We start from the raw sequence: 26,009 nt of genomic DNA, 5'->3' as shown, positions 1-26,009 counted from the left end.
CTTCGTTGAGCTATCAAACGGTAAAGTCACCTCCTCGTCGTTCCTCCTCCACCCCCCCTAGCTACTTTCAACTACAGAAACTAATGAAATATTGAAACGTTCAGCCTTTTCAGGACAATACTGATATCATCCAGTTTTTAAAATAACGTTTACACTTTTTTTTTAATAATACAAGAACCTATAATGTAAAGTCTATGGGAGTTGAAAGTTGATATCTCAAAAACTAAAAGTGCTAAACTATTCATACTTCATAGACAGGTGTCCCATGGAGACATGCTTTACATATTAAAACATAGTACTAATGACACAACCACATGGTAAACTATTACGTGTTTTGGCCATAGACTGTAAAAAAATATGGACGTATTGACCGTGACGTCACTAATTGGTTTGTTGACTGCAGTGAGTTCAGCGCATGGATGTATGAAGAGAACTGGATACAGCGTCGGAGGCGGGGCTTCGTTCATTTCTATGAAAGTTGCCCAGTGGCGCATGAAGCAAAAAAAAATTCGACTTCCCGGTATGAAAGTACCCGGATCTTCCGCATTGTGCGGCCCATAGAGCATGCGCACTAGTGACTTTCGCTGGCCAAGTCGGCTACTTCCGGTTTAGCCCTCCAGCTAACTTGAACCTCTGGTTAACAGTGATAATGCTAATGCTAGTACTAACTTCTGCTAGTGAAAAACAGGCCTAAAACCATTAAAACAAAATGCACTCACTGGAAAAACTGAACATCCAACGCCTTAGAGGGTCTTTTATTACAACCAAATGCTGGACAAGACTTTTTAGGTGACCAAAATTTTATAATTAACTTTAATGAACTGAAAACATACTGTGAAATGGCATCAGCTACTCCTGTACTCTGTGAATCTGGAGTTACGCCATGGTTGCGTCACGTAATCAACGTTGTTGCTGTGGTAGCGACTTGTCAATCACAACATAGCCACGCCCTAAAACATATGCTGCTTTGTCATCTATTTCACTCTAAACAGGGCCCTAATTTACAAAATGAACATCATGATGCATTGAAGAAGACTTGATACTAGTGATTGAGATCATAAACTAAATAGGAAGTATTTATTGAGGTAATAATAGTAGTTGGTCATGTTCTGTGAGAGAGAGTGGCTGCACCAGGGATGTGCTCCTGAATACATCTCATATTTGGACCTAAAAAGTGGGCTATTTTGCAAAATAACCTTCAAATAATCTTCAGAAAATACTCTATAGAAGAGGTAACAGTATCAATCAGCGAGAACAGAAGAGGAAATATCATCTTTTGATACAGTGGCAGCTAGCTGTTGACAGCTAGCTGTTGACAGCTAGCTGCCACTGTTACCAACATTCCAGAGGAGAAAATGCACTGAGGAAGCTAACACAAGAATTATTTTGTGAAGACAAGAAGAGAAATTAAGGGGTTCTTGTTGGTCTCTCTCTCTCTCTCTCCATGAACTGGTGTGATGGCGACACAGTGCACTGTGCTGCGAACTAGGCCTGAATTTTTGATCCATGGAGGTTTTATATTTGCAAAACTTTTCTCGAGCTGAGAAAAGCGATTTAAAACTCAGTGACGCCATCACAATGTAAAGTCTATGGACCAAGTGGGAACTTGTGAGTGAAACACCACTGCGCATATTCAGTGGGCTGCATAATGTGGAATCAAATCCCGAAGCTAGAAACCTTTTTTGGCGTATTTGCCAGCCAAGCAATTCTCATTGGATTGAATAGGTGCCATTTTTGGTTCGGTAACCAGCTCTTATAATACAGCCATGGGTATGGCAAAACAATATTTGCACAGTGTGTTCCTTGGATGATGCCGATTTGACTGATATTGGCCATGGCCAATTGGGCCTGGAAAAATTTTCCTTCATTTTGAATTTTTGGGTAAATAAATTTTTTGCTTCCGCTGGCACATATTTTATCTAATCTTCGCCAAACTTGGGACATACCATAATGAGATGACCCCGAACAAAATTTAGTTATTTTGTGGGTATAACTTACCATTCATCTGTAATTAGTTACCAAACTTTTGAAGGCATGGCCTGATGCACTTAATGCCGTAACTCTTCAATGCTAAATTGTATTGTAACCAAATTTGGGAATGTTGTACGTACAGTCACATTGCACAGGTGTGTAACATTTCACACAAGTTCTCCATGAGAATGTGCACGACATACTGAATCATGGCAAAAAGTTTGGTATGTTAATAGTTTTAGTTATAGCCTTAGCAAATTCAATTATTTTTTCTCAGTACATGATTTTATTGTTTATTCTGACAACAGAACAGTTGCTGAATGTACTAAACTTTGTTAGAGAAATATCATAAATCATGAAAAGCAAACAATGTTTTCAATTTCAGACTTTTGTATTTTTGTATGCATCCTTTAACCTCTGTAACCGAAAAGCATAGAAAATGGCCATCCCTCTGGAAGATATCCTGCAGCATATTTGATATTTTGTTAACTCTTCATTTTCTTTTATTATAATTCATTCAATCTATTTTTTATACTGCCCTGCCTTATGTTGGCCTATTGAGTTTTTTTTTTCCATAGAAAGTCTTTTTTCATAAAAAAAAAAAACCCAAACTTTTAATTTGTTTCCCATTTCTTTAAGCCCTTGTTAACTCTCAATTTGGAGAGTTAAAATTCCTCTGCACTGCAGTCCTTGTCAGAGAGCTGCAGAGAGACATGTTACTTCCATGACACATGATGTGGCCAGCCGCTTCTTTTCACCTGGCAAATTAGAGCTTTATCAGAAGCTTTCCACCAGTTCCAACCACACTGTGCAGGCCTAGTGACCAACCTGTTGTAGAAGTTACTACTAACAAGGACAAGAACCATCTCCAGCTTCACTAAGGTGTATGTATTAAATGTATTAAAGACCAGCAGCTGTATGACCACTGAGTCCAGTTTACATTATTAATTTCTAATTTACATTGTGGGTGTATGTGATGTGCTGTTGTGTGTGTGTGTGTAGCTTTGTATTTTGTATTGTGTGTTCTGTGTGTTTTTTGTTTTGTTTTGGGTTTTTTTGTTTGGTTTTTTTTTTGTGGGGGGGGGGGGGGGGGGGGTTGCTTTGTATTGTTTGTTGTTGTGCTGTAGTATGTTTTGATTGTGGGGGACTATGGATGCAAATTAGCTTTGAGCCAACTCCGGTGCAGTGCATCTTGAATGTTCAGAACTGCACACTGTCCCAATCAATAATTTAAATCAAATGCATTTTTGTTGTTTTTTAACGCCTACCTACCATATGATTCCCACCTACTAACTCATGACCAGCTGGAATTATGGCACCACAAACCCAAATGCACAGGTGTTTCATACTTTCCTAATATAAACAGCGATACAGTAACATTGCCTAAATACAATGCACTACATGATAAACCTAATTAATGACTTTAAAAAACAGGTAATATGTAGGAAATTGTAATAAGACAAAGACTGAAGAAATATTTGGTGCCAACTTTCAGTTCTTGACAGTTGTCCGTACTTAGTGCCTCACCAACAAAATTCTAATGATACTCTGAGGTTTGATAACATTGTCATTATGTCCTTATGTAGGAAAGTGAAAGCAACTTGTCTGTGATTGTAGGCTACAGTCATGCTGACCTGTGAAATCTGTGGTGAGGGCATCATGTTGGAGGAAGACATGAAGACTCATCTCCTTCTCAGACACCTGGAAAATGACATGCACTGCCCGCTGTGTTCCCTGTCTGGAGTGTCCTACGATGAACTCTCCTTCCACATCAGCTCTGCACACCCAGAAAACCAGCACAGAGCACAGGTTCCAGCTCACTCCACATCCAGCTTAGGCTGCTCTACTGGAACAATCACTGGTGTAACTGATTGTGATAAACCTCAAACATCTCAGTCCTGCTTGACTGGTGATAGCTGTGGTGCAGCTGGTGAAGCAATATCCTATGGTGCCTCTAGTGTCACCACAGACTCGGTGCAACCTGAACAGAATCATGGTTTAATGTTCGCATCAGATAGAAGAGATTTAACACATGTGGAGACTATACCAATTACTTCAACAACATTAAGCTCTAACACAAAACAGGAGTGTGCCAGGAACTGTAGTGAGGATGCTGGTGGAAGTAAATCAGAGCACAATAAAGCCAAACAGAAGCGGTTGTCCTCTCCAGGAAAAGGTGATTCAACTTTTTGTCTGTATTTCAAACTTTAAAGTCCTGGCCAGAAATTTAAGTTACAGTTGTCCTCTTTTATTGTTTGTTACAGAGAAACTATTCTCCTGCCCCATGTGTGCACTGGTCTGCAGCAGCTGTTTCATCCTGCAGGAGCATGTCGAGTTGCATCTGCAGGAGCAGCACTCAGCTGAAGGTATGTTCACAGTGTCTTAAGATTTGCCATTTTGCCCTTACATACAAAATGCTCACATACACTAAACCTATTGTTATCAGCACACAGCTTATCTGTGGAATCCATGAAAATTTCTCAATCAGCACAAACTAGTTCCACAAATTCAAAACAGTCTGCAGAAATTAGAAGATATGAATTGTTTCTTAAATTGAAGACAACATAAACCTCATGTATGCACATGAGGTATCTTTATTAATGGCTAATTGTTTGCTCAGGTTCAGCACTGGAGGTGTTTTCATCAGCCATGACATCACCATCAGCCAGCAGTCTCTCAGGTGTGTCTCCTGACAGCACTTTCTTTTTTTTTTCTTAGCTCACATGGCACAGTTTGTTATGGCAGCTGGGTAGTACGTCACAGTGAACAACAAAATTATCTTGCCATCCAACCAAAGACCATGTATGTGCATGTACTTAATTTGTACAAGAAGACACAATGTCACTGAAGAAAGCTGTTATCAGCTCAGCTGGATGGTTTTCTGTACCAGTGACACATGAGCAGCATTGCTGTATGGATGACAGTCGGTCAGTCCACCACTTTGGTCCAGACTGAAATATGTCAATAACTATTAACTAATTGGAACAGATATTCCTGTTGCCCAGATCATGAACCCTATTGACTTTGGCCATCCTCTGACTTTTCCAGTAGAGCCACCAGCAGGTCAAAGTTGGCACAAAATATTCCAATGACATTTGTGGTTTTAGTGAAATGTCTTAACTATTGAACGTATTGCCATGAAATTTGGTTCACACATTCATTCAATTTTGGTGATCCTCTGACTTCATCTAGTGCCATCATCAGGTCAAATTTAGCACTTAGTAATATAGTACTTCTGTTTATGACCAAATACCAGCAAAACTAATGACATTTTTCTAAAGAAAGAAATGGCAAAACCAAGGCACAAGGAATGATTTCATGGGTGAGTAGGTATTACACAACATTCGACTGTCACCAACATGTTGAATTTAATTTAGCAATGTTAAGTGGCCATTCATCTTTGCAGTAAGATGTTCTAATGCGAATTTATGAGAGAAGTGAATTTTTAGCTTCATTTTATTATTAATATTTATTATTACATTTATTGACAGCAAACCTGGATATAGCCACATGCACACATAGGAGCCAGCCAGTGTCCAAGCACCTACCTGATGATGTCCCTCAAAGAATAAACTTATAGAATAAACACTGGAACTACTTGCATGAACTGATAAACTTTCTGTATACATAATTTATGTAAATAGTGTGAGAAATGTCAATAAAATGTATGTGTGAAAATATGAATATCATCAAAACAGAACTGTGAAGCATGTTGACATACATTGACATTCAACATTTTTAATAGTTATAGCTATTAAAAATGTATTGAGTCTCTATCCTGTATTACTTACTGTTACTTTGCACTAAGCAGGGGTATTTTGGTATTAGAACCAAGTATTCTGTATTCCACATAAATGCCTAATATTCTGTGACAACCCAAACTGCTGGAGTCTGAATTGATTGATTGACGATTCAGTGGGTTATGATAGCTGCAAGAATGGATGGAACTCTTCCCAAAATATACTTGTTTGCATTTGGAGGGTTGACAGCCCCGTTCTAATATGAGCGCCTGTTGTGATTTACATGTGTTTACATCTATGGTGAGCATGTAAGCATGCTGATATTAACATTTAGTTCAAAGCACTGTGTGCCTAAGTACAGCCTCACAGAGCTGTTACTTTGGCTGTAAAGTCATTAAGAGTCAAGTCATGCAATAGCCTTCATGAGTAGCTGACTTTGTTCTTTCTGTCTGTCTTCAAATGCTTCAACAGCAATTCATACTATCAGAACTGAGGCTACGATCATAACCTTAAGTTACTATGGGGATACGTACAGTTGAAGTCAGAAGTTTACATACACTTAGGTTGAAATCAAAACTAATTTTTTAACCCCTCCACAGATTTCATGTTAACAAACTATAGTTTTGGTAAGTTGGTTAGGACATCTACTTTGTGCATGATAATTTGTAATTTTTCCAACATTGGTTCATAGACAGATTATTTCAGTTATAATTCACTATATGACAATTCCAGTGGGTCAGAAGTTTGCTTCAGGAGGGACTTGTGCAGAAGCTTGGTCGCAGATTGGTCTTCCAAATGGGCAATGACCGCAAGCATACTTCCAAAGTTGTGAAAAAATTGCTTAAGGACAAGAAAGTAAGGACATTGGAGTGGCCAGCCAGAGCCCTGACCTCAATCCAATAGAAAATTTGTGGGCAAAACTCAAAAAGTGTGTGTGAGCAAGGAGGCTTACAAACCTGACTCTGTTCTGTCAGGAGGAATGGGCCAAAATTCCAGCAACTTATTGTGAGAAACGTATGGAAGGTTACCTGAAACATTTGAATCAAGTTAAACAATTTAAAGGCAATACTACCAAATACTAAGTATATATAAACTTCTGAATGTGATGAAAGAAATAAAAGCTGAAATAAATAATTTTCTCTACTATTATTCTGGCATTTCACAATCTTTTAAATAAAGTATTAATCCGAGCTGACCTAAGAGAGGGAATGCTAACTAGGATTAAATGTCAGGAATTGTGAAAAACTGAGTTTCAATGTCTTTGGCTTAAGTGTACGCAAACTTCTGACTTCAATTGTATATATACTCCCATGTTGCCATTTTGACGACCGACTGCTACTTTCTCTTCTTTCTGCATGAAAATAATTTTGATCAGGAAGGCACAACTCTTCCTTTTATACCATGGCATAAAATTGTTGGTAAGGAGCTCCACATATTTTTGTGGAGGTCATTTTGACACCCTCACAGACCCTAAAGGAAGCTACCATCTAACTTCCCAATATTCCAGCCCAAAACATCACTCTGCTATCTCCTTGCTGACGTTGCAGTCTTGTTGTAACAGGGTGGCCATTCACCAACCATCTAGAATGTCATCCATCTGGACCATCCACTGTAGCACGATATTCATCAGTATTAAAACTGTTTGAAAATTAGTCTTCATGTATTTCTGAGCCTACTGCAAACATTTCTCTTTGTGAGCATTGATTAGGGGTGGCCAAAATACAGCTTTATGCACAACTACAAGCCTCTGGAGGATTCTGCATCAAGAGGTTCTTGGGACTCCAGAGACACTAGCAGTTTCAAATACCTGTTTGCTGCCCAACAGTGGCTTTATTATAGATGCCCTGTTAACATTATTACTTTGACTGAGAGAAATTTTCCTTAATAAGTCTTTATCTGGCTGAATTCATCTGTGCTCTGAATCACACACGTAGCTTTTAACAGTTCAACGATCACTCTTCAGTTTTGTCTTTTGCAATACATTGCTCTATTTCACACTTTTCATCTTCTGAAACATCTTTCCCCCATCTTCCTCCCCATATTGCATGAGAAGTGAGACTTGCTTAAAAATTTTGAATAACTTCTTTAACTAGGTTTCTCTTTAATTAAGATCACCTGGCAAACTATTTAACACACCTGAGACTGATACCAATTAAGATAAAACAGGCAAAAACTTTCATTGAACAACTAAAAACTAAGCGAACTGAAATCCTACTGATACTCACTTACATAATAATAACATAATAATTTGGAACATAGTGTAGTGTAGCCCCATAGCAATGGGAGAGGCATTGCTTTTGAGTGGTTGGCCTGTATGTGGCTTAGCCCATGAGGAAACAACTGATCTAACTTCCTGAAACCCCTAGTCCTGTCTATGTAGAGCACAATATATGGACACAACATATGGAGCTGCTGATGGCAGGGGATGGAAAGCCATCAACTACATTGGAGAACCTGAAAGCATGGTGTTCTTTGGGACAAAAACTAGGTTTGGTTGCAGTGATACCTTTTAAGATTCCAACAACAAACTGAGTACATTCTGGACGCACTGAAAGTGCATGGATATCACTCGCATGTTTGGCAGAGGGCAACACCAACAGGAGCGCTGGTTTGAATGAAAGCACTTTAGATCCACCTGATCAAAGGGTTCAAATGGTGACTGGGACAATTTGTCTAAAACAGCTGGCTTCATTGTCATGTTTTCCTGGCAGCTAGTTGAAAAGAGTTGGAGATCACCGTCATTCTCTCCCTCGGAAAGAAGTCAGAGTAATCATCAATTCCGCTATGAGGCTCCCGGAGTCACCAACTGCGAAGCTATCCTCCATTTCCTGTGATAGTGTGTCAGTAACATCAAGTTGGTAAACCCAGTGGGGGTAACAGCATAGCTAGACACAGTGGTAGAAGCTGCTAGCTTGGGGCCCAGCTGAGACAGGGTAGCTTGGCATGCTAGCCTGCGAAAAAGGCTTTTGAGAGTGAAACACGCACAGTGCTCACACGAGCCTGGTGAGGCTAACTCTCCCTGGGCATGTTCCAGCCTGAAGCAGATGGCACACACTGTGTGGATGTCCTTATATCCAATATAGCCAATATTTTACATCTATAAATGCATACCTGTGCTGGGGGATGGACAGAAACGTTGGAAGGCTGGTTAGCCATAGCCAAAGCTGTTACTGCACAGTTTCGGGTAACTAGCAGTGATACATCGGGTTAATAAAAGTTCCTAGAGCTGTGGTTTCAGCAGGGAATGGCTTTAGATTGGTGGTTAGTGTAGCTGTTATCCTGGTCATAACTAGTTATCGGCTGATGTTTGGGTACTGATGGCCACTGTCTAGCGTGGTGAGTAGTTTGTTGCATTGAATTGGGACTGCTATTCACTGACGGGTGGGATTGGCTTTCGGCAGACACTATCGTGGTCACCAACCAACAGGCTATGATATGATACTGAAAGTCCTATAAAACTTTGTCCAGGGGGTATCAACAGCATACTGATATAATCTTCATCAGATGACTTAGAAATATTGTATTTACTTGTCGGAAAGTATTAACTTGTAAATTCAGCAACCATACCAGATTTCCACACTAGGAAATAAACAATAATACTGCAATATATGTTAATGCACAGTTACAATGAAAACTAATATGTTCTAAATATGAGAAATAGCAGTTAAATGAACTGACTAATGTCAAACATATATTGCCATCTAGTCCAGCAAATCAAGTTACACTTGTAAGAACACTGAACTCACTAATCTTTTATTTACAATGAAGGCAGAAAATATATAAAGCATACTTACATATTAGTTTACACACATAACCTCCTATATAGGCAAAAAGACACTTTTATCCCAAACATATCCACCAAACTCTCTGGAGTGAACTAGCAGGCAAAGTAAATGAGCCAATTTTCCAATTAACCTATTAACCACCAGCCGATTGGCTCCTGTCATGCTTATATACATACTGTCCAATGAGCAAAGGGTACTTGAGGGGGCTGCTGTATCTGAACTCCATGTGAACTGCAAGAATTCTTAACAAGCCAGATGAGGGAAGCCTCACCTACAGAAATATGAGAAAAAAAAAATTATCATTATTATTCATGTTACCTGGCACATATCACAGCATCATACTAAGGGAGGAGGCTTCATTGAGCATTGAGACCTTTTGGCTTAAGTGTTTGTAATTGATCACCCCAGAATGTCTTTCGCCTTTTAATGAGTAGCTCTAGATCACCTTCACTTTTCAATCCCATGGAATCTTAAAGTTGAAATGTCATGTCTGGTGTCATTGTACTGCACAGCAACAAGGTATTCAGGGTCACATAGCAAGGCCACATGGACAGCATATCAGTTAATCTACATGTGTGGAAGCACGTTTGATCACTGACTGAATGAAAATGTTTTTACCAGTATGTGGATAGTTGAAAGAAAAAATTTTGGAGGTTGTTGCCACAACTATAATTTCCATTGGGCAGGGGGGCAATGAGTGTTTGTCTCAGAGACATGTTAGGTTTGCTTTGACTAAAGTTAGCATGGATTAAATAATCTCAGATTCTGGCCCCGTTTAAAAAGAAAAAAAGTGGTATCACGGAAGACAGGTTATAGGTCAGGGTCCAATTGCAAAATCTCTCTGTTTGGGTCTGCCCGGGCTGACCGCATTTTGGATCAGGTCTGTTATATTTGGGTCTATCGGGTCAGGTCTGGCTGTGCTTGGGTCCCCCTTGGATTGGGTCTCTCTTTTTTGAAAATGAATTTATGCACATCGGGTTCGGATAGGTTTACCCCAGGTCTGTCTCAGGTGAAGACCTCTACATCCGACAGCAACACCACTATAGGATGTCAAGTCGACGGATTCTGTTTATTTTCTATGGAGAATAGGAGATGTGGTCACATGGTGCATGATTGATACAACATGGTGCCATATCTGTATTTGATACACATGACTTGACCTCAACTTTAAGCAAATGAGTCTATCCAGCGCAATGTGCTTCACTCAGATCAAACTAAGATCAAACTGTCAAATAGGCAGTGCTGATCAAATATGAATCAAGATTCTGTTACTGCATTGCCTATTTCTTGCCTCAGATGTTTTCAGAAACTTTTTTTGCTGTACAGTTTAAGTGCAATATAAAAACATTTTTGACTAGGCTGCCATTTTGAAAAGGATGAGCCAAAACCAAGCATCACCCAACTCCCAGTACATGACCCACTACTTCACCCACCCTCCGGAGCATTTAACATTCCGGTGCATCCAGATGCATCCTTGCTGGAGGCAGTCTGTTTCCAGCAGTAGTTACCATAGCGCATTCAGACCAAATCCAGCAATGTGTGAAAAACTGCAGCCCTCCCATTCATTTGAATGGGGGCAGTGTGTTTACGCTGTTGGAGGGAGGACCATATGGGGCTCAGCAAAAAAACGTAGTGGTCATCCAGCAAAAGTTGAACGGGAATCAACTTTTGCCGAATCACAACCTGACCTGCGTGGGATTTTTTGGTCCTTGCACAGTCAGTTTATGAGCTGACGCTCCTGCCGACAAGATTTTCTGGTTTGCAAGAACTTTGTGCATTACCTACTTATGTTATATTAAGCAACTGTTATGGTTTATCCTCTTCAAAATTGAAGGATTTATGGGTTCTAACGGGCACATAATCCTGAAGCATTTCTGAACATAAGCATTTTAGCAATTCTTTCCTTAAAGCTGTGATTCGGCTTCACAATGCTTTAGTAACCTGTGTAACGGTATAGGTACAATAGAGTTACTCTCTTATAACGTGTTTTAATGTAGCTCATTCATGGGAGGCTTCAAGTGTAATTTCCCTCTTGGTGATAAAACACTGTAGGTTCACATAATTTGACTTGACTATTAATGGATGACACAGGCTGGACCAAAGATTTTAAGATAAGACCATTATCAGTCCCACATGTTAACCCTCATGTAAAATAAGTTTGGAATAACAAGATTTACATGAAGTTTCCAAACTGTTTTGTAGGAGAGAAGAGATTTCAGTGCCCTTTGTGCTCTGTCATCTGCAGCAACAGTTTCTCTCTGCAGGAACATGTGGAACTGCATTTAGACCCTGGAGCAGGTGGGGATATCTTCATACCTTCCAGTAATATAATTCACTAAGTTCCTTCTCTTGTCCTTTTAAATATATTGTTTTTTCTTTTTGTCTTGTGTATCTGACTGAACAGATGCACACTCAGCTTATAGTGTACCTAAAACTGTGGTTTTCCATTGTTACTGCAGGGAGCCCTGGCTCAGACCTGAAGCTGGCCAGAAAGCTTCAGCAGGAGGAGGAGCAGAGGAGGAGAGAAGATGAGGCCCAGAAGGAGAGAGAGGAGTTTAAGAAGCTGCAGGTCTGGATGTTACAAAGCAGAGGACCTTCATGGCAGTATAAGTTGTTGGATAGTGACACATTTTTAATGGATTTCACATTAATCAATGATTAAGAGTGTAAAGTGCTAACTTTCCACATTATAATTAGAGGGTTTTCGTTCATATTAGGTGAACAGTGCAAAATTATAGCACTATCACTGTCTTGCGGCATTGTTCAAAGATTTGGGATTCTGTGTATGTAAGGACTGCAATTACCTCCTTACTGTTTACCCAATATGCACACTTTTAGACCTGAAACCAGCACTTTATCCCCATAGCAGCATGCTGGAGTAAAGAACCATAAAATGTGACAAAAATGTGTCACTGTCCAAATACCTCCTTGTATCCCAGAAGCCCTCCAGCCCAGTATTTGAAAGATGTCCTGCAAACATCTCAGCCTTATTCTACACTATTCAAATTAAAGCAAAAATTACAGTTTTCCACAAACTACAGCAAAGTAGTTTTCACAGTAGTGTTTCATTCATCAGTTGTGACAATATCATTGACCAATCAGGTAATGTGATCGCAAATATAATATTTACTGTGACCTGACCAACCTGACAGCAGTATAGAGTCTGGTATAGATTGTGTCCAACATATGCATATATAATGATATAGATATTTGGATTTCAGATTTAGATTCCAGCTTTGATGTAGCAAAGTTTTACAGCTTCAGAGGAGCATAAAAATGAAAGTAAATTAAATATTTTCACATAGCAGAAAGATTGTTTTAGGTGAGCTGTCCCGTTCAAAGGTATTAAAGCTGCAGCACTAATATTCATCCTGATATGATAATTTGATCAAATGGATGTGTTTTTTTTATTGAGCTGTGTTAACAGTTTTCCAACAGATGCAATCAAATGACAGTGGAGAAGCAAAATTAAATCATGCATGGCCATATCCAGAATTTTAGAAATATTGAGGCCTTGGGTTAGATGCTGATGCTGTACTGAGTGGTGGCAGTCTTTTTGTTTGGTTTGCAAAGATCGAAATAGCAGCTTCTCAAACAACCCAATTAAAAAGTTGCATGATTTCGGAATAAGAATTTAATGGAAGTCAGCATACCAAAGAAGCCCAGACTGAGGACAATGGATACACCAGTGAATGAGGATAATGTGCTGGACCCTGACAGGACTTGGTGGACCTTGCTAGTTTGTACAAAGAAACAATTAAAAATGATCAGATGGGAAATCCTTTAACTGTGGATATTATGAAGACCATAATGTAATTCAAGCAGGATTTCCATGTACATATACAGTAGGTAGTATACTAGTAGCCATCAAAAATATACAAACTGATATAAAGGAATGCAGTTGTTGCATCTCCCACACTGAATATTAATCGCTGAGGACGCTATCACTGCAAGCAAGCAAACGCTCCCTGGAGAGTAAATTGAATCATGTTGCTACTAAAGCAGAGGACCTGGAAAGGGCACATGATGCAAAAGACAGCTGAATCAGATTCCTCCTGGAGAGCCATCTGAAGTCTACAGGCAACAGAGAAGCTATGATGGCATGAGAGAGACTACGGGAAAGGAAAATCACCAAGCATCACATCATCTTTCCAGCCAGGTTGCTGATGACGACTGCAGAGCACACCTTTGTCTTTGATCCACCAGCAGATGGATGACTTGAACTGGGTGACTTGGCTTAGAGGCAAATAATCTGCTCAGGTAATATCACACTTGGAATGGATGGACATATGGACTGCAGATAGCCTATTACTCCTGAGAGATTTATGAAAGACAAATGCTCACCCCTTTTTTAATCTCCTCTATTCTTTTTTTTTTTTTTTTTTTTTTTAATTTTTTCTCTCTTCTAAGTGTATGTCTCTGTCTATGCATTTATTTTGGATTCTATCATTTGTCTGTTTTTTGGTTTCTTTTCCTTAAGTTTAGGTGCCTTAATGTCACCTTCCATGATTAAGACAGTAAACTAATAGGGAATGCATACTAAAGATATAAAATAAAACATGTAATATTAAAGGTAAAACAGGTTATGAGCAGATTAAAATATCTGAAAGCTAAGGTACTGTTTCTTCAACAGACACATATGCTAGCTGGGGAAAGATAAGAAGAAGATGGTCAGGTCAAGTGTTTTCAGCATCCTTTTCTAACAGTGCCAGAGGGGCAATGGTATCGATACACAAATCAGCTCCAATGAAAATTCAAGAGGTGGTTGAGGACCCTGCCTGAATATTCTTAATTTGCCAAGGTTACCTCATGTCGCACAACCACAATTTTATTAATATCTATGGACCAAATAATGATGCTTACTTTTACAACAATCTATTCCTACAAATGTCATACATACATACATTTTTGGATAAATATACCATGGGAGATTTCAACTGCACCCTGGATCCTCAGATAAATAGGTCCTCTGGAGTGGATAATACTCATATGGACCAGAAAAATATTACAGGATTTTATTAAATACCCACAATACAGGGAAAGGCTACAAGATGATAGCCAAGTGTTGTCAGCCTGCAGTTTCCACAGTGCAAAATGTAATCAAGAGATGGCAGTATAGTGGATTAACCCAGGAATATAAGGAGAAGCTAAATTCTTTCAGAAACATTATGATGTTGAAGTCAGAACACATCTGTGTGTATAAAAGAGCACACAGACCAAAGGCCTCTGACCTCAAGGCATAAAAATGCCAGGAGAAACATGGAACAGCACTAAAAACCCAGCCTCTTCCCACCAGCCACAGGAGGAAAATTGACAGTTTTTTGAATTAACAACATTGTTTCTTCCAAATATGGGCAGACTTCACCAGCAGGAGAGTTCCCCTCACTCCACAGATGAATTCCTCCCTTCTTCCACTTGCTCATGCTGTCCCTAAGTGCATAAATTTGGGGAGATAAGCCGAATTTCCTTTGCGCACTCTCCTCCTCTCTCTGATGCCTCTAAGAATGTGTAAAAATATGTATCTTGACTTGTTTAACCTATCTAAGTGTATTATTTAGCAATGGTTTGATTGTTAGGATTGTTCTTAACAGTTTTTAATGACAGATTCGAAAATTATGTTATCCTGTATTTATTTGGCTCATCTATATTGCAATGGAAAAGTGTTTTTCACTGGTTTTCATGATGTTTTGGCACTGATGGCAGAAATGAGTGAGTGTCCAATTTGCAAGCACGTAGCTTTTGAATATTCGATAGGAAAAATGACTCCCCTTTAAGTTGGAGTCCAGTTTTCTCTTCACACAAAGAAATTAATTAGTAATCAAAGCGTTCCCTCCAAAACAACACCAAAGATCTTCTGTCTTCCAAAACATGCCCCTTTAACTATAAAATCTACAACTCTTTGTCTGGCTTGGCTTCATTTGCTTCTTCACTACTCTGTTTCTCTCGGCCTTGCCAGCTGTCAGTAATGGCCCATTCACTGCGTTCTGGGCATTGTTCCTTTTTTTGTCATTTTTCTTCTGAGGGCTGAAAGCTCCAGAAAAGAAACTCTCAAAGACTGAAAAAGACACCTAAAGCCACAGACCAAGTGCCATTAATTATTGCACGCTGTTTGCCATATGATTATATGTATTTTGCAAGCAAAGCTTATTTCTTTGGACTGGTGATGAGCTTAATATTGATGTCTGGGTTAAAAATATAGCACATTGTATGGAATTGGGAAAAATAACACACATTTTGAGAGGTAAACTAAGTCCTTATGAAGAAATCTAGAAACTGTTCAGTCTTTATTTAAGATATGGTTATGTTGGGAATCTCCTTGTGAATTAAGTAAAGGGTCATGTTCAAATGTAAATGTAATGGTACACCTTACAAGATATATTAATCTTATAAGGGGAGAAATGGCTCTGTGATTTATTTGGTTTACATTTTTTATTTTCATTTTTTGTTTGTTTTTGTATATGTCAATGTTTTGTTTATTGTGTGTGTAAGAGAAAAGTTGGAGGAAAATAGGGGTAACAGGAGGTAAACGGTGTTTGGATGGTTTTGGGTTTTGTTTTGATTTTTGCCAAATTCTGATTTTATCATATGTTATCATATGTTCTTCAAAAACATATGATGAACAGATCTTTGACACAAAGAAAATCGGTCCTTTAAAACACATGTTGATTATTTTACATGATATACATGTACATTATTTGCTTTTAATGTCAACCACACTGAAAAAAGATTAACACTGTGGTTTAACTATGGTTTGTGGGTGCACTGTGTACATGTGATGCAGTAGTGAATGTTTAAGGTATCTGAACACTTTCAGTGTTGTGCTTTCACAAGACTCCACTCTATCAAGCTGACATGTGCGGTATGTTAACTGTGCAGAGGCAGTTTGGTCTGGACGGCAGCGGGGGCTACCGCAGGCAGATGGAGAGGACCATGGAGAGGGATGTGGCCAGAGGTCTTATGGCCCCCACAGAATTTCACTGTAAGAGGGCCGAGATGATGGAGTCTCTAGCCTCCGGGGTTGATGATGGCAGAACCAGAACTCAGGGTATGTTTATGTATGTCCTGCACCCACAACTAAAAATAACACAGAGACATTACAGGTTTAAAGGAAGATACCAACGATTCTGTAGATTTGGTCAACTCAACCATCCATTACAGTCATCTGTGTGTCCCTTTGAAACACTAACACTAGGTTGAGTGATAGAATAAATTTATATTTTATTCATAGTCCAAAGTTACAATATCACTACATTACATGGCCTGCAGATTTTGAAAGTTTAAAAATGAAATGCCATTTATTCAATATTATGTATGTAGCTGATAAAGATTATTATGCTCAAGTGAATATAAATATGTTAATCTGCTGCTCTGTTATATATCTGTATATTATTGTCTCTTACAATGAAACTAAGAAAGTAGCCCCTGCTAATTCAAAACAACACAAAGTTTAACATTTTGTGTAATTTCTCACATTTCCTATACCAAATTGCTCGACAGTCAATGCCAAGTGTGTTGTGCACTGTGTGCCAAAGTAATGGTGGTGCACTTTTGGTATTTTCATAAAAACAGAGCAGGATTCGGAAAAATCTCTTGTCATACAGTACCAGTCAAAAGTTTGTATGAATGCGAAAGTGTGTCCAAACCTTTGACTAGTACTGTACTTCATGGCCCTCTCCCATACTGACCAACACTTCTAGAGAAAAGAGCATAAATCAAAATAAATTAGTATTATGCTAGAATAGATGGTCTTTTTTAAATTGATGAGTGCAAGACACAGCAAATGGTGTTGAAGTGTTTATTTTTTCTTAATCCATTTGATTTAAATTTCACTTTGTATATGCAGTATATTGTGAGATTTAATCTAAAACAACCTATGACCAAAATAACATGAGCTGAGGCATTGAGAAGATTCTCCAGCACATAAACTCTGATTTTAACTACAACTTTCTTTGCGGCTTGTGCAAATCCCACTTGCACTATGTTTACACCTGCTTTTCAGAAGTGTAGAATTTCCCTTGCAAAATGCAACATGTCATCCTCCCTTAAATGCATATGCAATGAGAAGAGAGGCATGATGCAAACACTTACACAGATGACATGCAGACTGCAACTCCAGCCTGGTGAGCCTGTTTGATAATTACAGCAAATTTGTTTGAGGCAGAATACATCACAACTGTACCTCAAATACATCTGCAAAAGCTGCAGTAAATCTGGCCTTCAATACTGGATCAAACATTACCCTGAGATTTTTTTGTATATTGCTTTACATACAGGGACAGTGTGCTCAGGTACTGAATGACGAAGTCTGATCTGCAGAAGTGAAAACAATACAATCTAATTTATTTACATTCAACAGGAGAATGTTTTGAGTCATCCAACATCCAAGATTGAAGTTTTGGCACATTGGCACATCTTAAGGATCATACTGTGTACTCAAATGTAAATCGCAGCACTTCTCCATAAACTAACTCTTGGTAATTCAATTTCTGGTTAAGTAATTTGAAGATTGAGGGGTGGAATCATGTGCTGTTGTATGGAAACCATTTTAGAACCATGTTAATTCATATCCATATTCACTTTTCCCTATTCACAACATCCATATGTCTATCTTGTCACCATAGCTGTTGAGTGCTCAGTTCTATATCTGCCTCCATCCCATTCTATGCTGAAAGGGAACATGTGCATACCAAGTTCGGACGAAGGACAACAAAATATGACTTTTAATTTTGTAACAAAATGGTTACACCCTTAATGTTAAATGGAATAGACATGAAAAACCAAAGTTTGGTACTTAATCGTAAAAACGTCATCTTGAGAACTTTGCAGATGAAGTCAGGGCACAATGAACACACTGACTAAATCTGATGTTTTTATCAAGCTGATTAAACTGTAACATACATTTGTCTGGCACAGATAAACCTGAAACCTTGTTGATTTCTGTTTTTTTACCCTGGCCCATCTTCATGTCAAAATTGTAGATATTAGGGTATTGTAAGATTAATCAGAAAAAATGTCTGAATATACATTAAACCTTCAACTTAACACTTATCTCATAATATCTAGACAAACCTGAGATTCTTCATTGATTTAAATGTCAAAAATTATAGTAAAGTAAACTTAAAACAACAATTAGTTGACTGTAAACATAACATTTTAGAGTGACTAAACATTCAGACCACATGGCAAATGGCAAATATAAATTTCACAAAACTCTTACTTGATAATATAAAACATTCAATATTACTCCTTGTCTAATTTAACTATCAAAGTATAATTTGGCTAATACTTGTAGTAAATGCAAAAAGGTTAAACAGTTTGAAAACAGTTCATGAAACAACCTGTACTCTTTAGTGTTAAAAAGGCTTTGCCATACCAGTCAACAGAGGGCAGTGTTGTCACATGGTGAAAAAGTAGAATTTTAATATTTCATCAATGGATTATTATATGGCTATCATAATTATATCATTACTCATGCAATTTTATGACAAACAAACTACATGATTTACATAATGATTAGACATTTAATTCATATGAAATTCTGGTTTGCCTATAATACTTAGTGAAAGCTCATTAAGGAATGTCTTTACAACACGGGTCTGGCGATAAACCGGACCCAAAAGGGGAGTTTCTGTCCACGTTTAATATGAAGTTGTCTGGTTCGAATGACCTCAAGGTCATTTAAATGCTTTTAGTCCAGTCATTAATTTTAGTTATTTTGTAAGCATTTGGATTTTCAAGTGTTTTGACACAGTGTTTGTTCCTGGCCAGTGTCAAGTTGTCAGAATCCCACTTGGGAAAAGTATAAGTCCTGGATGAAACACTCACCCCATGTCTCTGGAATTCAAGCCAGGTTTGTTCCTGTCTTCCTTTCTCCTAGAAATTAAAGAAAAGGAACAGGCTGTGCTCTACGTTGGGAGAAACATGGTATAGGACAGTGTAACAAGTATATTGTATGCTGTTTATGACAGCTTAGTGTTACTGTTAATTCCACAATTATTTATTGATATTTAAAAAGCACCTTTTACGTAGATTGATCAAAGTCAGAGCTGATGGCTTCTGGTTTAGCCGTCAGTAACACTACTGAACTACTGCTGGAATGTTCTTCACATGCACTATGTTCACTTCTCTGTCTAGGTTTGGTGAGAGCCTTGTATGAATACTACCAGACTGAATGCAGAGACTGTGTGCACGTGTGGCTGAGTGCTGACACCGACCACTTCTGCTCCTCAGCAGGGGACAAAGGCTGGGGCTGTGGATACAGAAACTTCCAGATGCTGCTTTCCTCTCTACACAGAATAGATACATATGCCCCCTTCCTACAAGGTGCACAACACACTGCATCATATCTTTCCTGAAATCTGCACTTTCTGCTCTTTCTTGCCAAGACACTATCTTGGTTATATACATCTGATGTCATTTGTGTGAATATTCCTTGTGAGAATTAAAAGCAAAATAGTTATACTATTTATTATCTATCAAAATTAATGATTTATTTGTACAACTTATACCTCGGCGTACCTTAAATTCTTAAAATAAAAGCCAGTAATGCACTCATAGCAGGCTTGCAAGGTCTTTCTAGCCTCCTCATCCCACTGCTTAACCTGTGTTTTGACAACTCTCTCCCTTTGTAATGTTGCACGGTAGGCGGGGACTAGATGGATGGCGTTATGATCAGCTGTACTAATGGGGGGGTTTGCTTGTATGCCCTGATGCGTTTTTCACGTTGCCATAGCAGAGGTCAATTGTTTTGTCTCCCCTTTTGGCACATGTTATTTATTGCTGATATGTCGGGAGTACCTTGTTGAGTTGGCAGCTATTAAAATCCCCCAGAATTAGAACAGGGGAGTCTGGTGCATTGCTCTCTATGTGATGAGCACATGCAGAGACAGCCTGGGCATCAGGCACAACAGTGAATGGTTTTATCCTGTGTAGTGTATCATAGTGGACAGCAATCAGCGTTGTATCTGGAATGCCTCACAATGTCCTGACAAAAAGGTCAATTTTTTTTTTCCTTTCTGTCACTGAGTACAACAACTTCAACATGTCCCTTGACATTGACCAATAGGATCTTCCGCGCAGAACTGTTAACCATACAGAAAGAGGAATGATGTTGTTGGTGATGCTCTAACTGTGAAACAGGAAAGGCTTGTGGTTCTACAGCAACCAGACAACCAAATTATACACAACACACACACACACACACACACACACACAGGGCTTTCCACAAGGATATGGAGTAACCAGCCAGTGGGAAATAGTAGCCAGCTAGCGGGGTCCAGGGGCATGCTCCCATGGAGAAGAATTTTGGCCAAAAAAGCCCAAATTTGGTGGCCTCTGGCACATTCTAATGCTACTATTCCATCATATACACTGATCTTAATTATTGCATATTTTAATTAAATAATAATAACATGTAGTGAATTATTGTAAAGCTGAAGCATAGCCTGCATTTTTCTCATATAACATAGGCTTGTTACTTTGACAGCATTGCCTGTTTTAGTGTGTTTGTGCAATGCATCTTAGAGATGGCTCTGCTGTAAAAAGTGCAATGTAAATAAAGATCATTCATTCATTCATTAAACCCATAAACATCTGTTTGGCATATATGGAAAATGCAGAACTTTCAGTGGATTTTTAATACTTACTGCACAATCGTCAATCGCTGCCACCCGGTTTTCCGAAGTAGTCCATCTAATGAGGATGTCCCCTGTCTGTGCAATCAATGCAGTTCTTAAAGTGTTTTGTCATCAGTTACATTGCTAATATTTGTCAAACACTGAAGATGACTCTCTGCTTTCTACTTGGCAGGAGAGTGCTCACATACTCATTCATGTAGAGCATTTCTCTATCATCATGCTTGCATTGTTTTGAAGTGGGGGCTAGTGGTCATAAATGTACAGGCATAGCAAATCGCAACTTGTTAATCAAAACTATTTTATTAGAATGAAATATGAATATAATAAAGTAGCCGGCTGGACTTAAATGAGTAGCTGGCTGTTTGGCCAGCAGCTGACACACACACACACCATACACACTGACCACAATTTAGAGTGGCACAGCCAAGGATCTGAATACTTTTATAAATGAATTTCACTTTATGATCTTTAATAAATTTGCAAAAATTGTCATTATGGGTTATTCCGCTGTATCCGCTGTAAAATAAATTAAAAAAAAATATGGAAATTCACCACCATGCAACAACATGGGCCCAAAGACACACCAAGGTCCAGAAAAATGTTTAAATATTTTAGGGTGGATTTCTCCATTAAAACAGACTGATCATGTGATACACTGAGAAGAAAGTAAGCTAAGATGACAGATAACAAACTTTTACAGTAAAAACCTTTCTGAAGGTTTAATGTTCAGTTGTACACATTTGATCAGGTCTTTCCATTTATTTGACGCTTACCTTCTTCTCAGAGAAAGCGGTTCCTAGTATCCCACGGGTGCAGAGTATGATCGAGGAGGCATGGAAAGGAGGCCTTGATCCACAAGGTGCATCCCACTTCAACCAGCGGCTGCAGGGAACACGAGCCTGGATCGGAGCCACAGAGATCTATGCTCTCCTCACCTCTCTAGGAATCAGGTGAGCAATACTACACTGTGTCTCATTACTCTGCTGAAGCACATCACCTCAGGCTGCAGGAGTCAGGTATTAGTAATGACTGACATGAGTAAACATTTCCAACTAATTAGGGCCTGAGCCCAAAGGGTGAAGACCCTATTGTATTTCGTGTGTTTCTTTCTTTCTTTCTTGTTACGCCACTTTAACTCTAAATTTGACCCCCTAAACATGCTCAAAAACTCACCAAATTTGGCACGCACATCAGGTCTGGTGAAAAATTTGATCAAATGTAAAAATTAACCCCCAAAGTGCCAAAATGTGCTCGAGAGTGCCACCTATGTATCTAAAACGGCCACCACGGCCTGTAGGAATGTCGTAGAGAGATCGAACCAAAACTCAATTATTCGTCTCATCAAGACCTACAAATCATATGCTGACACCCCTGACCTAAATCCAACAGGAAGTCTGCAATCTCAATTTCAAAATACGATTTTGTGCCAATTTTCGACCTTGGATAAACGCTATATCCTCCTAGGGCGTTAATGGTATCGGCTTCAAACTTTAATACATGACTTATCACACTGTGCTGAACAAAAGTTATTAAAAACTTTGTAATAACTCGAACGGTTTAGATCTAGTAAGCCCTGAAAGTTGGAGTGTGACATCACACCTTACAATGTAAACCAATGGGGAGGCAATCTCTGGGCATGGACTTTGTGCCAAACTGGGGCGTCTGACGTCAAAACTATAAGTCCGACCACTTTCAAACCTGTATCAATGGATTTGCGTTGAAAATTCCTACAAAAAATGTGATTTTTAATGTAAGATTTGGCCAAAGTCATGGGATTAATCAGGATATTTCACAAGAAGAGTACTCTGAAATCCTTCTCTCCAGCTGAGAGGAAGAGAGAGAGAATGGGAAGGGGGGGATGAGTAAAGTAAACATCTATTGCCTGTTTTAGTGTGTTTGTGCAATGCATCTTAGAGATGGCTCTGCTGTAAAAAGTGCAATGTAAATAAAGATCATTCATTCATTCATTAAACCCATAAACATCTGTTTGGCATATATGGAAAATGCAGAACTTTCAGTGGATTTTTAATACTTACTGCACAATCGTCAATCGCTGCCACCCGGTTTTCCGAAGTAGTCCATCTAATGAGGATGTCCCCTGTCTGTGCAATCAATGCAGTTCTTAAAGTGTTTTGTCATCAGTTACATTGCTAATATTTGTCAAACACTGAAGATGACTCTCTGCTTTCTACTTGGCAGGAGAGTGCTCACATACTCATTCATGTAGAGCATTTCTCTATCATCATGCTTGCATTGTTTTGAAGTGGGGGCTAGTGGTCATAAATGTACAGGCATAGCAAATCGCAACTTGTTAATCAAAACTATTTTATTAGAATGAAATATGAATATAATAAAGTAGCCGGCTGGACTTAAATGAGTAGCTGGCTGTTTGGCCAGCAGCTGACACACACACACACCATACACACTGACCACAATTTAGAGTGGCACAGCCAAGGATCTGAATACTTTTATAAATGAATTTCACTTTATGATCTTTAATAAATTTGCAAAAATTGTCATTATGGGTTATTCCGCTGTATCCGCTGTAAAATAAATTAAAAAAAAATATGGAAATTCACCACCATGCAACAACATGGGCCCAAAGACACACCAAGGTCCAGAAAAATGTTTAAATATTTTAGGGTGGATTTCTCCATTAAAACAGACTGATCATGTGATACACTGAGAAGAAAGTAAGCTAAGATGACAGATAACAAACTTTTACAGTAAAAACCTTTCTGAAGGTTTAATGTTCAGTTGTACACATTTGATCAGGTCTTTCCATTTATTTGACGCTTACCTTCTTCTCAGAGAAAGCGGTTCCTAGTATCCCACGGGTGCAGAGTATGATCGAGGAGGCATGGAAAGGAGGCCTTGATCCACAAGGTGCATCCCACTTCAACCAGCGGCTGCAGGGAACACGAGCCTGGATCGGAGCCACAGAGATCTATGCTCTCCTCACCTCTCTAGGAATCAGGTGAGCAATACTACACTGTGTCTCATTACTCTGCTGAAGCACATCACCTCAGGCTGCAGGAGTCAGGTATTAGTAATGACTGACATGAGTAAACATTTCCAACTAATTAGGGCCTGAGCCCAAAGGGTGAAGACCCTATTGTATTTCGTGTGTTTCTTTCTTTCTTTCTTGTTACGCCACTTTAACTCTAAATTTGACCCCCTAAACATGCTCAAAAACTCACCAAATTTGGCACGCACATCAGGTCTGGTGAAAAATTTGATCAAATGTAAAAATTAACCCCCAAAGTGCCAAAATGTGCTCGAGAGTGCCACCTATGTATCTAAAACGGCCACCACGGCCTGTAGGAATGTCGTAGAGAGATCGAACCAAAACTCAATTATTCGTCTCATCAAGACCTACAAATCATATGCTGACACCCCTGACCTAAATCCAACAGGAAGTCTGCAATCTCAATTTCAAAATACGATTTTGTGCCAATTTTCGACCTTGGATAAACGCTATATCCTCCTAGGGCGTTAATGGTATCGGCTTCAAACTTTAATACATGACTTATCACACTGTGCTGAACAAAAGTTATTAAAAACTTTGTAATAACTCGAACGGTTTAGATCTAGTAAGCCCTGAAAGTTGGAGTGTGACATCACACCTTACAATGTAAACCAATGGGGAGGCAATCTCTGGGCATGGACTTTGTGCCAAACTGGGGCGTCTGACGTCAAAACTATAAGTCCGACCACTTTCAAACCTGTATCAATGGATTTGCGTTGAAAATTCCTACAAAAAATGTGATTTTTAATGTAAGATTTGGCCAAAGTCATGGGATTAATCAGGATATTTCACAAGAAGAGTACTCTGAAATCCTTCTCTCCAGCTGAGAGGAAGAGAGAGAGAATGGGAAGGGGGGGATGAGTAAAGTAAACATCTATTGCCTGTGACAGAAGCCCTTGGTCTGTGCCACACTCCAGTTACTCAGTGTTTCTACACATCCGACAGCAGTGTTCAATTCTTACTTTTTTTCAAGGAGTACATGTGCTCCTAAATGAAAGAAATTAGGAGCACACATATAACTTTAGGAGCACACTGAAAAATGTTCAAGTAAGAGTTTCTTAAAGAAAACAATTCATTGCATACATATTTACAATTTATCATATACATATTTAAAGTGTGTGTGTGTGTGTGTGTGTGTGTGTGTAAATCACAATTTGTGTTTTTTTAGGGGTGCTCAGTTATGGCAAAAATCAGAATCACAATTATTTTTGTTCAATATTGACATCATGATTATTTAACATGATTACTTTTTACATGATTTAACATGATTACTACGTCATTTTTGCCAGTTGCCGATGTTCATATATGCACATATTTTCCACTTGGCTGAGGAAACTATTACACATGCAATCATATATTGTACTAATGATCAAGAAAGACTATAGCCTATATGAGGGAAGAACTTTAATGCTGAGCTACTGAACTCCAGTCTTCCTAAGTTCTTCCTTCATATATTGTCTTTCTTGATCATAGTATAATCTATGCTTACATGCATAATAGCATCCTCAGCCAGCTGGTAAAAATATGTGCATATATCGGCATCGGCAATCGGCCACAATGAGTTGGAAATATCAGCATATCGGATATCAGCAAAAATCCAATGTTGTGCATCCCTAGTTAAAAGTCTTTACATTACTAAAAAATAGACTTGATGAAAATTAGGAAATTAATTTGTTTTACACACAAACTCATCAAGGTTTTTCAATTTACTAATTGAAATTCAAGTGAATGGGCACAAAACTTTTTATGACACAGGTGTGAGCAAGGCAGCCATGTCTCACCCTGCAGAAAATTCTCATCCTCACACCGTTGAGATTTGATGTTTCGCTATGACAGAGGAAGTTGCTAT

The 26,009-nt window shown here is 38.8% G+C and overlaps 1 protein-coding gene across 1 annotated transcript in view; it reads left to right on the top strand.

Annotated features, from left to right (window-relative positions):
- LOC122986758 (zinc finger containing ubiquitin peptidase 1) overlaps positions 1-26,009 on the top strand; it is a 38,991-nt gene that overhangs the window by 721 nt on the left and 12,261 nt on the right. The window contains exons 2-9 of the mRNA XM_044358100.1: positions 3,589-4,147; positions 4,236-4,337; positions 4,592-4,651; positions 11,699-11,794; positions 11,956-12,065; positions 16,373-16,541; positions 19,631-19,819; positions 21,917-22,082. Of these exons, the coding sequence (XP_044214035.1) occupies positions 3,598-4,147; positions 4,236-4,337; positions 4,592-4,651; positions 11,699-11,794; positions 11,956-12,065; positions 16,373-16,541; positions 19,631-19,819; positions 21,917-22,082 (1,442 nt within the window). The 5' untranslated portion in view covers positions 3,589-3,597. The remainder of the gene's footprint in view (positions 1-3,588; positions 4,148-4,235; positions 4,338-4,591; positions 4,652-11,698; positions 11,795-11,955; positions 12,066-16,372; positions 16,542-19,630; positions 19,820-21,916; positions 22,083-26,009) is intronic.

The sequence above is a fragment of the Thunnus albacares genome, chromosome 8, assembly GCF_914725855.1.
Source record: "Thunnus albacares chromosome 8, fThuAlb1.1, whole genome shotgun sequence".
Classification (NCBI taxonomy): Eukaryota; Metazoa; Chordata; class Actinopteri; order Scombriformes; family Scombridae; genus Thunnus; species Thunnus albacares.
This window is presented reverse-complemented; position numbering and strand designations above follow the sequence as displayed.